The sequence below is a fragment of the Aquarana catesbeiana genome, linkage group LG12 (assembly GCF_042186555.1).
Source record: "Aquarana catesbeiana isolate 2022-GZ linkage group LG12, ASM4218655v1, whole genome shotgun sequence".
Lineage (NCBI taxonomy): Eukaryota > Metazoa > Chordata > Amphibia > Anura > Ranidae > Aquarana > Aquarana catesbeiana.
Genome location: NC_133335.1, coordinates 59,134,835 through 59,151,797, shown reverse-complemented (window position 1 = coordinate 59,151,797; position 16,963 = coordinate 59,134,835). Strand labels below are relative to the sequence as shown.

General features: G+C 41.9%; 2 protein-coding genes across 4 annotated transcripts in view; both read left to right on the top strand.

Annotated features, from left to right (window-relative positions):
* The window catches only part of LOC141114281 (NXPE family member 4-like), a 319,509-nt gene that overhangs the window by 88,923 nt on the left and 213,623 nt on the right, over positions 1-16,963 (top strand). The window lies entirely within an intron of this gene.
* The window catches only part of LOC141114280 (NXPE family member 1-like), an 80,429-nt gene that overhangs the window by 37,590 nt on the left and 25,876 nt on the right, over positions 1-16,963 (top strand). The window contains exon 4 of the mRNA XM_073607877.1: positions 15,919-16,137. Coding sequence (XP_073463978.1) covers positions 15,919-16,137 — 219 coding nt within the window. The remainder of the gene's footprint in view (positions 1-15,918; positions 16,138-16,963) is intronic.

The window sequence follows — 16,963 nt, the reverse complement described above, 5'->3', positions numbered from 1 at the left end:
TTTATCTAACGGAGCATGCTCCTGTGTGTATTCACTGGCCTTCCCTGTGCTCGATTTCAACCTCTCAGGTGAGACATCAACCAGGCGTATCTCCCCATACAAGGAAATTTTCCCCATTGATGTGTCATCTGGCCAACCTCTAATCTGGCCAACCGACACCTAATTATGTATAAATGCCAGTCTCCTGGGTATCTGCACCATATTACTTCCATTACGTCAATACATGTCATACATTAAAAACCTTTTCTTCTTTCAATTCCTCCCTCCAACAAAAAAAAAACATATTTTACATTTCAGATTCTGATGGATTGGATATATATATATTCCTTCCCCAACCTCCAACCCATTGCACATCTATTAATAGCACGTTTGCATTCATCAGGAGAGACTCCGGCAAAAATGTTTCACAAGTCTTGTTGATAGGCACAGTCCTTCAGATCCAGTATTAGCCCTAAATTGTCCATAGGCAAAAACACGTATTAAACTGAATCTTTTCGCTTGTCACTTCTCTCCTGATGTTTATCAGAACAAACTTGCGGTGTGGTATGGCACAGACAAATTGCCAACCAGATGAACATCTGTCATCCATGTTCCAGAGACCTCTCCAATTTCGCTCCACCAGGACTCTAGAAGTGAAACACAAGAGCAGAATCAAATTCTTATCCTTAATATCTGCTCACTTGCTACGTTTATTTACAGTTCCTTCCTTGGAACCCAGGAACTTAGTATTCCTGGCTTCTGCAACTCTGACCAAAATCAAAATCAAAACAACCATGACCTCTTTACGCTGAACCCACTCTAAAATGGATCCCCATGGTATGATCAAAATTTAAAAAAAACGAACGTCAATGTTGACTCTCGAAATCGTCAGTTTAAACACTAAAAAACAATGCATTTATCTATCTTTTAGATCTATGCACTAACTCCCCTCTCAGGTGGACAAAAGCTAAACCTTTTTCCACCTGAATGAACATAAAACAAAGAGAAAAAAATGAACTCCAGAGGCTAGAATGGCTTCCTACCAACAACTCTTGTCTTAAATAAACAAAATGTATTCAGCTGGAGGACATATTCCCATGATCATCTATTCAGCTGCTAATTGACGGAATAGCCAATTACCCCCCCTTTCAGGTGGACTAAACAATAATTTTTCCACCTGAACAAACAAAAATAAAATGGATGACTAAACGAATACCAAAAATATATAAAAAAAAAATAATAACAAAAAGAAATTAAAATTCTGGACCATTACCACACAAAAACAACATGACAAGACAACCACCATAAAACAATGACAAATACTCAACTTTTAACTAAAGACATCCATGGATTTTCCTCCTGAGAAGAGTAAGTGCTCATGTCCATCTGAAAGACAATTAGTTCATGGGAAAACAAAAAAACAAAACATCTGTACCTCATCACAACATTTGTAACTTCACTTGTAACTCTTGAATCCCTTGATGCCTAACTATTGTTTATCTTATTTTTTTTCATTGTTTGCAAACAATTACTAATTAATGAGCTCATGGTACCATATGATAATTGATTATGCATTTACAATAACCTAACCCCTTGTTCTGCTAAATGTGCGCACTGTTCTCACTTTGAAGAACCTGCAAACAAAACACAGACATTAGTATCCAAACCAGTTTTAACTTCTTCCAAGGTCTCTGAAAAAAGGAACACAAAGACAGTGATTACACACAATTATCATGACAATTGACTTTTTGAGTCCTCCACGCCTTTTCCCATTAATTGCAATGCCAGGGGAACAATTGCTATGAATAAGGTTTAGATGCGAGCTTTAAATAAAATATGGCAAGGAAACATTGACCATAAAATTCTTAGCATCCATACAGCTCACTAAGTGCTGCTAACATTGCTTCCCCCAGTGCTACATTTGAATAACCACGCAGCTACCTCCATTTTGACTTTACGTAACTGTTCTACATATTGATGATTTTCAGTTTGTAGTCTCCACATTTGGGTCTTAAAAGGGAAATGGGTTTGATTACTATGGCCTCCATGCTTTGGATTGCTACCCCATCTGGCCGAATAACATTGATAATGCCTTGGGGTCGTTTTCGGGTTGTGCGAACTTCTTTTGATATCATTATTCGCCGCCCAACAATACTTAGCGATGTGACCCCCCTTTTACACAAAAAACATTTGAGGGCTGGTCTCTCTGTATAGGCCCTTCCTTGAGCATATGGCATTGGAAACTCACATTGCTGGATATTATTACTACGATTACTATGCTTGGAATAACCAGACTTTGCACTTTCATTGTCTGAGGAGTCATCAGAAGTTTCAACTCCTGAATCAATTTCAAGCGCAGTTATCACACTTTTATTTACATCTCCACCATTGATTTCTGTCGTAGCAACATCACTTGCAGCAATAAGAGTGTCTGGTTTTTCTGCATGCTGTTTCACCTCTATCTTTGTTGTCCACTAAGAATGTGCGGAGGGTACCTCCACCATTGCACATTCAGCTTTTGCAGGTTTGGAGGATAACTCCATTATGGCTGCCTGTGCACCCTGTAATTCTGGGGTTTCCTGCTCCATGCTAGCAATGTTAAGGGCTTTACAAAATCTATGTCCATGTCTATTCCATTTAGAACATCTGAACTCTCTCTGTCTTCCTGTACCTCAGCTTATTACGGATACACCTGCCTTTGACCCATATTCCCTATCACTGGACTCTTGACAGAAGTCTCGCAGGATATTGACAAAATTTTGGTAGGATCTAGCATTCCTCAGAGCCATTCTAGTGGGATAGCTTACATAACACTTATTGGCCATTGAGTATATGAAACTTGTATCATTCTCCAATAAGTCAGGACAGTTGAACACTTTCGTATACAATGCAAGATACTCACTGCAGAACAAAATTGGGTCATCTCCTCTCCTAAATTTCATTTGTTGTAAATCATTCATACCATTATCACGACTGTCCACAATATGTTGCAACTCTTTCCTCCGCACCTCTGCATCTGCCAAGTTATCATTAACCTGTGCAGATAACTGGCCTGCCAAAGGTCCTGGTAGCCATGCTTTCAGAAGAGAACATGCATCCTCATTACTCAAATTAAATTTAAGGACTAGAGCCTCAAATTTATTGGTGATTCCAGGGCATTAAATTCACCCAGAATCTGGCACAAAGCAAGTCTCTCTTGGATTGTAATCAAACTGTCATTCTGCTTCGAAGCTATGGGTGCAATAGCAGACTGTATTTCATCACGGTCCTTCTCCTCATTGACTGTGCAGATATTGGCCAATTAGCATGTTCCTTCGAGCTCATTGAGTGATACTATACATTGCTCTTTAGTAAGAAGCTGGGAGTGTGCATTTGCTAATTTTCTTTCTAAAGACATAACCAACTCTTCCATCTCCAACACCTTTATTCGCAATGACTCTAAAAGTTTGCTCTTCATATCACAGTCCATGCTGCACCTCTGAAGCTGTTCTTGTAGCTCACTGATTCTTTCTGACAATCTTTAGAAGGTTTTCACTGATTTTCTCAATGTCCTCCCCAAGACATCTCTGCTTCCCACTTTTGCTCAGATAAAAAATTTAATTCTGAGCAACACTGCAATTTCATTTGCCAACCTTTCTTTTTTAACTTTCTTTTTTAGCTGTTTACCCAATAATCTGCTATTATGTTGCTGACACTGAGACAAAAGTACCTTACACTGGCTTTTAAGAGGTCCATCTGCACATGAATGATAACTGGCAGAAGCATACTTTTTAACATAGGTATACACAAATTCCATTTCACAACCATACAATCCACACAATACCCAATTCTATTTGCACTAACGTTCCAACACTACATTGAGTAATAAACCAAACTCAATTATCGTTAGCTCTTACAACTCACGAGAAAAAAACGAATCGCTCTTCTAGCATTCAATATTCTTCTTTCATTACCACTTTTACCTGATATCATTCAAAACAATTAAACTTTTGCATATCCATAGAAAAGACTCACCACACTTACTGTGGCATTATCGGCTGCCTTGTATATGAGCACTTTTGTCCTGTAGGTTCTATGTGGCTTTTAGGATTACCACATGCTTTCTGGGGAATATCCATTGATATGCTACTTTGCCTACCCACACTGAAGCTTGTCTAACCTGCTTACACAATGCACACAGCTACACAGATAGACAGATACAAAACACACAGATAATAGCTGTTTAAAAGCTAACTTTTACCTGTAGTCCCACAACCAAAAAAAACCCAGATACCAAGCTGTTTAAAAATCAATTTGTTCCTTGTAGTTCTACAGCCTACCAGACACAAGCCACATTCTAAGACACAAGGCAGACTCTCAATCAATGCCTTCCCGTTAGGTTGCAGGCCACATTGATCTCCTATCGAACCAGAGAGCTATTTCACTCTCACATGGGTAAAAATAAAAAAAACTTTAAAAAAAATTTTTAATAACATATTTCTCCCACTTTTTCCTCAAAGATGTATGGTAATACCTGTCAATCCCTAACCAAGGGTGATCAGCCCTTTTACTCGCCAGCACCTTTTGCTGGTTATCGGCCTAAAGCACATTAACGATACAAACGTTTAACATATATACATATATCAGCCAAAGATTTCTCCAGGTTCTACGTTTCCCTGATGAAATATTTCACAGAATCTTCATGACTATCCAAGCGTTGTTTCAGAATTTGCGAGCCTGCGCCAATCTTGTCCACACTAGAGATGATTTTCAGTTCTGGGTGTACTTGAGGATTTATGCTTACAGGGACTCAAGACAAAAAATACATTAGGTTTTTGTGGATTCTGTGTAAAAGTAAAATTCACACGCTTTTCTGGGGTGCCAAATGAAGTAATCGTTATAATAATTAATATTATAGCTGTGTATTAATTTGTCTAGTCCCTATAATTAGTTAGTCTATAAGAGTCTGATAAGCACAATGATATAACAAACACCTCTGCTTAGTAAACAAGTTACATTTATTTCCCAATAAAATAGGAATGTACTAAAACAGCAGAATTATAAAAAAACTGACATAAAGGTATTACAAGAAATTGCAATGTTACACAGCTTACCATCAGAACACACTATACTAAACAGCATATCTCTACAACATATAACAACAATGAAATATCAAAGATACTTATCACACATGGTTTCATCTGCTGGTTCTGGATGATGGACATGGAATTTAGGGACACCCTCATGGCAGGCTTTTGAGCAACAAAGAGACAGAACAATTGCCTGTGTGCCCCTTCCATTCATACACGCCCACTCATAGCCACCCCCATTTGCCTTTCATCCAATAGATATTGCCGAGAGGTATTCCTTCAAATGTCTGCCCTTTCTCCAGGAAGCATACTGTATTGTTCACTAGGGTCAGCGTCTCTATTAGCCCTGTGTTAGCCCTGTGTCAAATCTCAATAGACATCTTGGCAGCAGTGGTCTCTTTGAAGCTTGTAATCACACATGTCACAGCAGGTGGGCTTGAGCCAAGGCATTGTTCTTCTGATCACAAAGCTTTGATGTGTTTCATTCCTACCTGGCTGTGTCAAAGAGGAAGTGAAATACCAGAAGTAAGATATTAAACCATGTCGCTATCCAACAACTACACTAACTGACCACCATACTACACTAACTGACCACCATACTACACTAACTGACCACCATACTACACTACACTGAACCACCATACTACACTACCATACTACACTAACTCTCACGAGGGAGTCTCTCACTCACCTTCGTGTCTGGCTGGCCTGCATCAGTCCGGAGGAGGAGAAGACAGTGGCGGCTCACATTGCTTCTCTCCCCTGCGCTCTAGCTGAAATTGTTAGGTACCTGGTAGCGAGCCTGACTTGTAGGAGAAGACCTCTCATACAACGCTGGTTCAAGAGCCACTGGAGTGGGGACAGTGGTCTCGTGAGCACAGTGGGGTAGGAGTGCCTGTTGAGATGAAAGGCTCTGATGCTGGAGCAGAGTAGAGATCCCTCCAGGGATGGCTGGACTGCAGGTGAGGTGGTAACAGGAAGCAGCAGGCTGCAGCACTGAGGATGCAGATGCAGAAGTCCCTGGAGCAGGAGCAGAGGGTGCAACAGCACAGCAGCAAACGGCAGGCACAGGCAGGGTCAGACAGTCCGGATCAGGAGGTAGCAAGGCGGTTAATACAACAGGCAGAAGCAGAGTCGGTAGGCAGGCAGAGGTCAGCAACGCTATTGGTAGATGCAGAAGCAGGGTCAGGCAGGCCGGGTCGGTTTGGAGAAGGAGGGATGGTCAGACAAGCCGGGTCAAAGGGGTAATCAATGAATCAGGTACAGGTTAAGCAGATCCACAGAGCTGAGATGAAACAGCAGCGCATCCCTGCAGCAGGAGAACTTTTATGCACCTTTTGGCAATAACCTAATGCGAACGCACACCCGTGCGTGCGTACGCGCCCATGCACACACGCGCCGCGCACCCACGCGCGCCCGAGCGCCGTGCTGACGCACAGTAACAGCTGAAGATTGCTGTATTGCCTGAACAGGGGCGTGTCGGCGCATAGGCGTACGCACATGCGCCGGTCTGGTGCTGACAGATCCCTGACAGAAATGCTCAGTGTCCGGCACAGCGCACCGTGATTGGGCGTATGGGGGTCATGTGCCAGTTTTACACATATGTGAATGGACGTTTTGGGGTTCTTTTACTAAAATCAATTAACTAAGGCCCCTTTCACACTGGGGCGGGGGCGGCGTCGGCGGTAAAACACCGCTATTGTTAGCGGCGCTTTACCGTCGGTATTCGGCTGCTAGCGGGGCAGTTTTACCCCCCCGCTAGGGGCCGAGAAAGGGTTAAAAACCACTGCAAAGTGCCTCTGCAGAGGCGCTTTGCCGGCGGTATTGCCGTGGTGTCCCATTGATTTCACCGCTCTAAAGATGCTGCTAGCAGGACTTTTTTACCGTCCTGCCAGCGCACCGCTCCAGTGTGAAAGCCCTCGGGGCTTTCACACCTAGGAGACACAGCAGCGGCACTTTCAGATCAGTTTGCAGGCGCTATTTTTAGCACAATAGTGCCTGCAAACCGCCGCAGTGTGAAAGGGGCCTAAGTAAATGTTCACAATGCAAAGTTTATGTTAATAAATAAGGTGAGCCTGTATTCACTTTGAATCACCCAATCGGGTGTGAAAGAAGTAATAAAAACAGGATTTATGTTAGCGCAGTCAATTGGTTGCTCTGTACCACCTATAGTTATGTCCTTAGAGGGAACACGCAATGCAGCCAAACTAACCACTCCACCTACATATCTTAAAGTAGAACTCCCAGAAAAGCAGTGGCGTGGCGTAGCGTGGGTTGCCAGCACCTGGGGCAAGGCAAGTAATTTGCGCCCTCTATCCTGTGGACTTTTAGCACTCCCTGAGTCCCTTCAAATACAATAGTACTGACCTACCTGATTCCTATACTGACCACTACACTAACCTACTTGATTTCAACACTGACCAACCTGATTCCTTTACTGACCATTACACACTACACTGACCACTATACTATACTGAGAACTACACTGACCACTATACTATACTGAGAACTACACTGACCACTATACTATACTGTCCACTACACTGACCACTATACTATACTGTCCACTACACTGAGAACTACACTGACCACTACACTGTCCACTATACTACACTGTCCACTATACTACACTGACCACTATACTATACTGACCCCTACACTGGGAACTATACTGACCACTATACTGTCCACTACACTGAGAACTACACTGACCACCATACTATACTGTCCACTACACTATACTTCACTACACTATACTGACCACTACACTGACCACTATACTACACTGTCCACTACATTGACCACCATACTACACTACACTGACCACCATACTACACTACACTGACCACCATACTACACTACACTGACCGCTATACTGTCCACTATACTACACTGACCACCATACTACACTACACTGACCACTATACTACACTGACCACTATACTATACTGTCCACTACACTAACCACTACACTGACCACTATACTACACTGACCACTATACTATACTGTCAACTACACTAACCACTACACTAACCACTACACTGACCACTATACTACACTGACCACTATACTATACTGTACCCTACACTGACCACTATACTGTCCACTACACTGACCACCATACTATACTGTCCACTATACTACACTGACCACTATACATTACTGACCCTTACACTGAGAACTACACTGACCACTATACTGTCCACTACACTGATCACCATATTATACTGTCCACTACACTATACTGACCACTAACTGACCACCATACTACACTAACTGACCACCATATTACACTAACTGACCACCATACTACACTAACTGACCACTATACTACACTAACTGACCACCATACTACACTGAACCAGCATACTACACTACACTGAACCACCACACTACACTAACTGACCACCACACTACACTAACTGACCACCATACTACACTAACTGACCACTATTCTACACTACACTGACCACCATACTGCACTACACTGAACCGCCATACTACACTAACTGACCGCCATACTACACTAACTGACCGCCATACTACACTAACTGACCACCATACTACACTACACTGAACCACCATACTACACTAACTGACCACCATACTACACTAGCTGACCACTATACTACACTACAATGAACCACCATACTAAACTAACTGACTTTCTCTCTCCCCCCCCCGTGGGCAGTAACACGAGGGAGTCTCTCACTCACCTTCGTGTCTGGCTGGCCTGCATCAGTCCGGAGGAGGAGAAGACAGTGGCGGCTCACATTGCTTCTCTCCCCCGCGCTCTAGCTGAAATGCTCAGTGTCCAGCGCAGCACACCATGATTGGGCATATGGGGGTCATGTGTGGAGGCGCGACTTCAGGAGCAATCGCGGACAGGCCAGCTCTATACCTCACGTGACCCCCATACACCCAATCACAGGGCGCCAGACACTGAACATGGCGGCCGGAGCACGGGGACACAGGAATTTAAAATTAGGAGGAGACAGCCAGTGACACATACTGGTGCCCCCCTAAATGTCACACCTGGGGCCAAGGCACCCCCTGCACCCCCCACGCTATGCCACTGCACCAATGTTATGTTATATGTTATACACCAATGTTATACACCAATTATATGTTTGTTTAGGATAGAGTGGAAAAAATCTACAACCTTTGCATGTCTTTTCTTTAGCATTTTAACTGTCTCTGTGTAACTGAAGAGCCATGCAGGCCTATATGTGCAGAGCAGAGAGTGAGTGTAGAGTCTATAGTTTCTCGACTATTCAAAGAAAAGCAGTAAAGAAGTGAACATGTACAGCAGTGGTGTATCTGCTCCCTGCAAGTGGTAGCTATTAATAAATTATGAACAACAAAAGGACACCGCTCTAGGCAGACATTGCATAATGCATCCCACCTGCTGATAGAAATAGGTGCTGGCTCTGCATGTAGGATTGATTCGAAGAAAAGGCTGGACGGCTGAACTCTGTTAACACCTTTATTGAAAATGGTTAAAAAATGATTTTGGTACAAAGACATAAGAGGCACAGGATCAATGAAAAGCTGACATGTTTCACACCACTATGGGGTGCTTAGTCACATCTATTAGTGGTGTGAAACATGTCAGTTTTTCATTGATCCTATGCCTCTGATGTCTTTGTACCAGAGGAATTTTTAAACCGTCTTCAATAAAGGTGTTAACAGAGTGCAGCCGTCCAGCCTTTTCTTTGATTCAATAATACGTTATACATACAGTATTTCTTTTTTTTTAATGTCCCTTGCATAAAAGTATAATTGAATAAAATTAGTTTGTGGAAGGGCTAGGATCCCGTCAATTTTTTATTGATACCTGAATTTCCACTGGAGAGCCTTCTCTTCTCTATTTGTCCTTGTGGGAATTTTCCCAGGAGATTGCAATTAATGAAAAAAAGACGTGCAGTTAGTTCCATTCCAAATTGAAATTCGGACGAATTTTCCATTTTTGGAAATTCAGATGTATCAGAATTTTCTAAATACAATAGTACCGAATTTAAATGAATCTGAAATAACAAAAAAAAATTTGGACGAAATTTGAATTCAAATCGATTCAAATTATTTTGGAATCAATTTCAAATAATTTTGAATTCAAATAGTTTTCAATTTGTTTTCCAATCCAAGGAGAATAAAATAGGATGGAAAACAAAGGAATGGAATAGAAAAATATATAATAGAATAGAAAAGAGTAGAATATAATAGAGAAAAAAAGAATAGAATAAAATAGAAAGAATATAACTATATTCTGAAATTCAAATTTCAATTAGAATACATTTGAATTCAAATACATAGGAAAAGAATGGAATAGAAAAAAAAGAATAAAATAGAATAGATTATAATGGAATTAAAAAAACAATAGAATAGAAAGAATATAACCAATTCTCAAAATTCAAATAGAATCAATTCACATTTGAATTGATTCTATTTGAATTTTGGAAAATGGTTACTATTCTATTCTATTCTTTTGTGTTCTATTCTTTTCTTTTCAAAATATATATGAAATGGCTGCGCTTAGGACAATAATTAGGTGTGCAGCCCCCCTAAAAAGGAGCTTCCCTAGGGATCCTCCAACTAATTGCAAATAAATCTATATTGGGGTGTGACGCTACCTTATATGTTATATGGGATAAAGAGCTCAAATGGAGGAGGGGGCTGACTACTGTCTGGAGTGGTGAGAGTGTCCCTCCTATGCCCAAATTAAGTGATAATTACAAACTAAATAATACCCAGTAGGGATGAGCCGAACACCCCCCTGTTCGGTTCGCACCAGAACATGCGAACAGGAAAAAAGTTCGTTCGAACATGCGAACACCGTTAAAGTCTATGGGACACGAACATGAATAATCAAAAGTGCTAATTTTCAAGGCTTATATGCAAGTTATTGTCATAAAAAGTGTTTGGGGACCTGGGTCCTGCCCCAGGGGACATGGATCAATGCAAAAAAAAGTTTTAAAAACGGCCGTTTTTTCAGGAGCAGTGATTTTAATAATGCTTAAAGTCAAACAATAAAAGTGTAATATCCCTTTAAATTTCGTACCTGGGGGGTGTCTATAGTGTGCCTGTAAAGGGGCGCATGTTTCCTGTGTTTAGAACAGTCTGACAGCAAAATGACATTTTGAAGGAAAAAACTCATTTAAAACTACCCGCGGCTATTGCATTGCCGACAATACACATAGAAGTTCATTGATAAAAACGGCATGGGAATTCCCCAAAGGGGAACCCCGAACCAAAATTAAAAAAAAAAAATGACGTGGGGGTCCCCCTAAATTCCATACCAGGCCCTTCAGGTCTGGTATGGATATTAAGGGGAACCCCGGCCAAAATTTAAAAAAAAAAATGACGTGGGGTTCACCCTAAATTCCATACCAGACCCTTCAGGTCTGGTATGGATTTTAAGGGGAACCCCGCGCCAAAAAAAAAAAAAAAAAAACGGCGTGGGGTCCCCCCAAAAATCCATACCAGACCCTTATCCGAGCACACAACCTGGCAGGCCGCAGGAAAAGAGGGGGGGACGAGAGTGCGGCCCCCCCTCCCTCCTGAACCGTACCAGGCCACATGCCCTCAACATTGGGAGGGTGCTTTGGGGTAGCCCCCCAAAACACCTTGTCCCCATGTTGATGAGGAGAAGGGCCTCATCCCCACAACCCTGGCCGGTGGTTGTGGGGGTCTGCGGGCGGGGGGCTTATCGGAATCTGGAAGCCCCCTTTAACAAGGTGACCCCCAGATCCCGGCCCCCCCCCTGTGTGAAATGGTAAGGGGGTACATAAGTACCCCTACCATTTCACGAAAAAAGTGTCAAAAATGTTAAAAATGACGAGACAGTTTTTGACAATTCCTTTATTTAAATGCTTCTTCTTTCTTCTATCTTCCTTCATCTTCTGGTTCTTCTGGCTCTTCTGGTTCTTCTGGTTCTTCCTCCGGCGTTCTCGTCCAGCATCTCCTCCGCGGCGTCTTCTGTCTTCTTCTCCTCGGGCCGCTCCGCACCCATGGCATGGGGGGGAGGCTCCCGCTCTTCTCTTCTTCTTTTCTTCTTTTCTTCTTTTCTTCTCTTCTTCTCTTCTTCTTCATTTTCTTCTCCGGGCCGCTCCGCAATCCATGCTGGCATGGAGGGAGGCTCCCGCTGTGTGACGGCGCTCCTCGTCTGACAGTTCTTAAATAACGGGGGGGCGGGGCCACCCGGTGACCCCGCCCCCCTCTGACGCACGGTGACTTGACGGGACTTCCCTGTGACGTCACGGGGAATGCCACAGGGAAGTCCCGTCAAGTCACCGTGCGTCAGAGGGGGGCGGGGTCACCGGGTGGCCCCCCCCCCCCGTTATTTAAGAACTGTCAGACGAGGAGCGCCGTCACACAGCGGGAGCCTCCCTCCATGCCGTTTTTTTTTTTTTTGGCGCGGGGTTCCCCTTAAAATCCATACCAGACCTGAAGGGTCTGGTATGGAATTTAGGGGGAACCCCACGTCATTTTTTTTTTTAAAATTTTGGCCGGGGTTCCCCTTAATATCCATACCAGACCTGAAGGGCCTGGTATGGAATTTAGGGGGACCCCCACGTCTTTTTTTTTTTAATTTTGGTTCGGGGTTCCCCTTTGGGGAATTCCCATGCCGTTTTTATCAATGAACTTCTATGTGTATTGTCGGCAATGCAATAGCCGCGGGTAGTTTTAAATGAGTTTTTTCCTTCAAAATGTCATTTTGCTGTCAGACTGTTCTAAACACAGGAAACATGCGCCCCTTTACAGGCACACTATAGACACCCCCCAGGTACGAAATTTAAAGGGATATTACACTTTTATTGATTGACTTTAAGTATTATTAAAGTCACTGCTCCTGAAAAAACGGCCGTTTTTAAAACTTTTTTTTGCATTGATCCATGTCCCCTGGGGCAGGACCCAGGTCTCCAAACACTTTTTATGACAATAACTTGCATATTAGCCTTTAAAATTAGCACTTTTGATTTCTCCCATAGACTTTTAAAGGGTGTTCCGCGGCATTCGAATTTGCCGCGAACACCCCAAATTGTTCGCTGTTCGGTGAACTTGCGAACAGCCAATGTTCGAGTCGAACATGAGTTCGACTCGAACTCGAAGCTCATCCCTAATACCCAGTAAAGGTTATAAAATTCAACATTCAATTGTACCAAAGTGTAGGCTTTTCTAAGTGATAAAGAAAATCGTGATAGAAACCGTGCACATTGACATATGGTTCCTTCTAGTATTAGATAAGGTGAAACCAGAGAACTCTAATAGTCCCCTATCTATAATAGTGATGTGCCATCAAAAGATAACATTAAACATATAACATTGTGGATTTACACTGTGCGAGGCCATAAACTGCAACCTCTACATATCAATTCAGACATATAAACATAGCATCAAACAGGATCATGTATTGTTCATAGTCCATAAAAAATAATAAGATTGCTACAAAAATCGTGTTCAAATTCTTCAAACAGTTCTTGGTGACTTTTGTGCTCCCCCTCAAGGGTCCCCACTCACCAAATCCAATCACCCCAAAAGGAGCAATGTGCGTATGATTATATCCTCCACGGTCTCCTCACCACCGTCGTTGTCAGGGTACCCAGGGTAATCTCCGGCCTTCGTATGGATAGTTAAATCATATTCATGGTGACTCCCTTATGAAGCCTAAATGGAATACTCCCAGGTCATTCTCTTTTCTTTTCAAATTTCAGAAGATGGTTATATTCTTTCTATTTTATTATATTCTTTATTATATTCTTTTTAAATTTCTATTCTATTCTACTTGTTTCTACTCTATTGTATTCTGTTCTTTTATTTTCCATTCTATTTTGTTCTGTTTTACTCTATTATATTCTATTCTTTTATTTTCTGTTATATTCTTTTTTATTCCTTCATCTTCTTTTCTATTTTTGTCCGTTTGGAAATTGGAAAACAAATCGAAAACTTTTCGAATTCGGAAACTTTTTAAATTCGAAAAACTATTCGAATGTGAAAACTTTTCAAATTCAAATTTGGAAAATTTGAATTTATTTGAATACCTATAAACTAAACGAATTCCGAAAATTAAATTTCAAATTAAATGGATTAAACTAATTTAACTAAACAAATTAATATAAATAAGGAATATAAATAAAACATTTTTTTTTGTTCTGCACATGTCTAATAAAAAACCAACAATTTGTTCTGCCACCAGAACAAGTGTAGATGAGAACTTATAAATGTCAAAGGTCATATCCCCTCACCAGTGGCGTTGTGCATTCACCCCAGTACAGTCACCCAAGGCGCAACAATTTGAGGGGCGCAGAAATAAGTCCAGGGACCACGCCGTCCCTGGGTCTGATGCCCCAGCCAACCACGAGACTTTACTAACTGCACTACCACTGCCTGCACTAAACAGTGAGGGGGATCAGTGCAGCAGGGAACAATTACAGGAACCATGCTCTGTATCTGTGTCTCTCCCTCCAGCAGCTGAAAGTAACACAGATACAGAGCATGGTTCCTGCAATTGTTCCCCACTACCATGGGTTGCCCAGTTCCCTCCTACAACTGGCACTATATTATAGTCTCTGTCAGGCGGAGTCAGCTCCGCCCGACACATCACATAAAGTGCTGATACAGGAGAACTGGACCTGCGGGAAGATGTAGCGGGACTTGGGAGTAGCCCTGGAAGAAGTACATGCTTGGTGAGGGGAGGGCTGTGTGTGATGAAGGTGGAGGCTGGACTGGATTGCCGTGTGCTCCATTGTAGAGGTTGTAAAGATTGTCTGTGTTCTCTCCCCTCTCTTTATCCTCTCCCCCATCCCTCTCTCTGTCCTTTCTCCTTCCTCTCTCCTCCCCTCCCTCTTTCCCTTTTCCCCATCCTCTCTACTCCCCTTCCTCTGTCCTCCTCCCCTTCTCTTTCCTTCCTCCTCAATTGTTGTGTATTATGTAAAGTGTAAAGCCAATGGACCTCTACACCAGAAGCATGGAGGCCTCATGGGCACTATGAACAGCGAGATCCCGAGGGGTGGCCAAGATACTTGGAGTTAGTTCAGCATTTATTTTTTCGTGAAAGGTGAACTTACCTTTTAAGCTTTCCAAACTATCTCAGGGCATGAAAAGAGGCCTTCTAGGCACTGCATTCCACTTACCTACCTGGTGGAAAATTCAGGAGACCGGAGTCCCCAAGAACTCTATCATACATATATCTAGACTGGTCAGATGAAGTGGTCAGGCTCCAATGGCTGTTATTGAATCATAACTTTGATGGATGGCCTTCTTACAAGTAGGGTGGAGAAGGTGGGCCCAAGCGTTCTACTACAGTGGCTGGTCAAGATTTTCATAATGGAGCACCCAAGGTTTAGGGGTTCTGAGGTATGTGGCCATACAACCACCTATAACAGATGGGACATGGGAACCTATGAGTAATGTAACCAATCCAGGCATTACCGGTCATTGTCAAGTGGTCTCTCCTCTCCCCTGCAGCCACCGCTGACTGACACAGGGGATGATGTGACCAGACCATAGCTAAAAGCCCATAGGTTAGGAGGCGCAAAATCATTAGCCTTGCCCCGGGCGCTGACAACCCATGCTATGCCACTGCCCCTCACTTCATAAAGATGTCCACTCACTTCTTGTGTCTTTGGAGCAGGAAGTTCGGAGAACTCTGACCAATGGGAGCAATCAGAATCTATCAGAGGTTCTAACTTTTCTCTACACTATCTGAAACAAACAAAAATAAATGCCTGGAGTTTCACAGTTCCAGCTTGCTATTTCATTTTAAATGTGAATTCATAGTAATACGAAGGTGTACTAAAAAAAAGACCAAAAAAGCTATTTGAACTTAACAAAAAAAAAAAAACATATTGTGTTAATGTAATTCTTTTTCAGAAACCTCTATGAATGTGACTTCAAAATGCCAAATTGGGACCTCTCTTCCCTTCCCTAGTGGTTATTTCCTGAAGAACCAATGGTTCCCCTCACATTGCAATCTTTCTTCCTTTGAGCCCTTGTTAAATATCAAAAAATGTTTGGCTGGCAAAATGATATATTTGATGGGTGATTCAACAATTCGACAATGGATAGAATTCTTGCCAAAAGTCATAAAGAGTAAGTATCCATGTTGCCTTTGAAAAGTTTAACGCGTAACCCCAGGGAACACATGACTTTAATAGTGAGCTTTTAATGGTCTCCAGGTGACACATTGTTAACCACTTAAGCTTCGGAAGGTTTTACCCCCTTCATGACCAGGCCATTTTTTTCTATTTAGCACCTAGCTACTTTAACTGATAATTGCGCGACCATGCATCACTGTACCCAAAAAAAAATTGATGTCATTTTTTTCACATAAATAGAGCTTTCTTTTGGTGGTATCTGATCACCACTGGGTTTTTATTTTTTATTATATAAACCATCAAAGAATAATATTTTTATTTTACCTTATTTTATAAAACATATAAAAAAAATACATTTCTTCATGAATTTAGACCAAAATTTGTACTGCTACATGTCTTTGGTTAAAAAAAAAAAAAAAAAATTACCAATAAGTGTATATTGATTGGTTTGTGTGAAAGTTATAGCATCTACAAACTATGGTATATACTGTATACTGGAATTTTTATTTACTTATTTCTTTATTCATTTTTTTTTTTTTGTAGTAATGGTGATCAGCTACTTACTGTGCGGTGGGAAATCTGACACTGGGTAGGAACTGACTAACTAACACTGACATCACCAGTGACACTAATACAGTGATCAGTGATAATATTATACGCTGTCAATGTACTAATGACACTGATGGCTGGGAAGGGGTTAACATCTCGGGGTAATCAAGGGGTTAAGTGCATGCCTAACAAGTGTTAATGTGTGTATTATGTGCTATTTTTACTAAAAATCTATTTGTTCCTTCTTACTGCGTGTCCTGTACCCAGAAGAG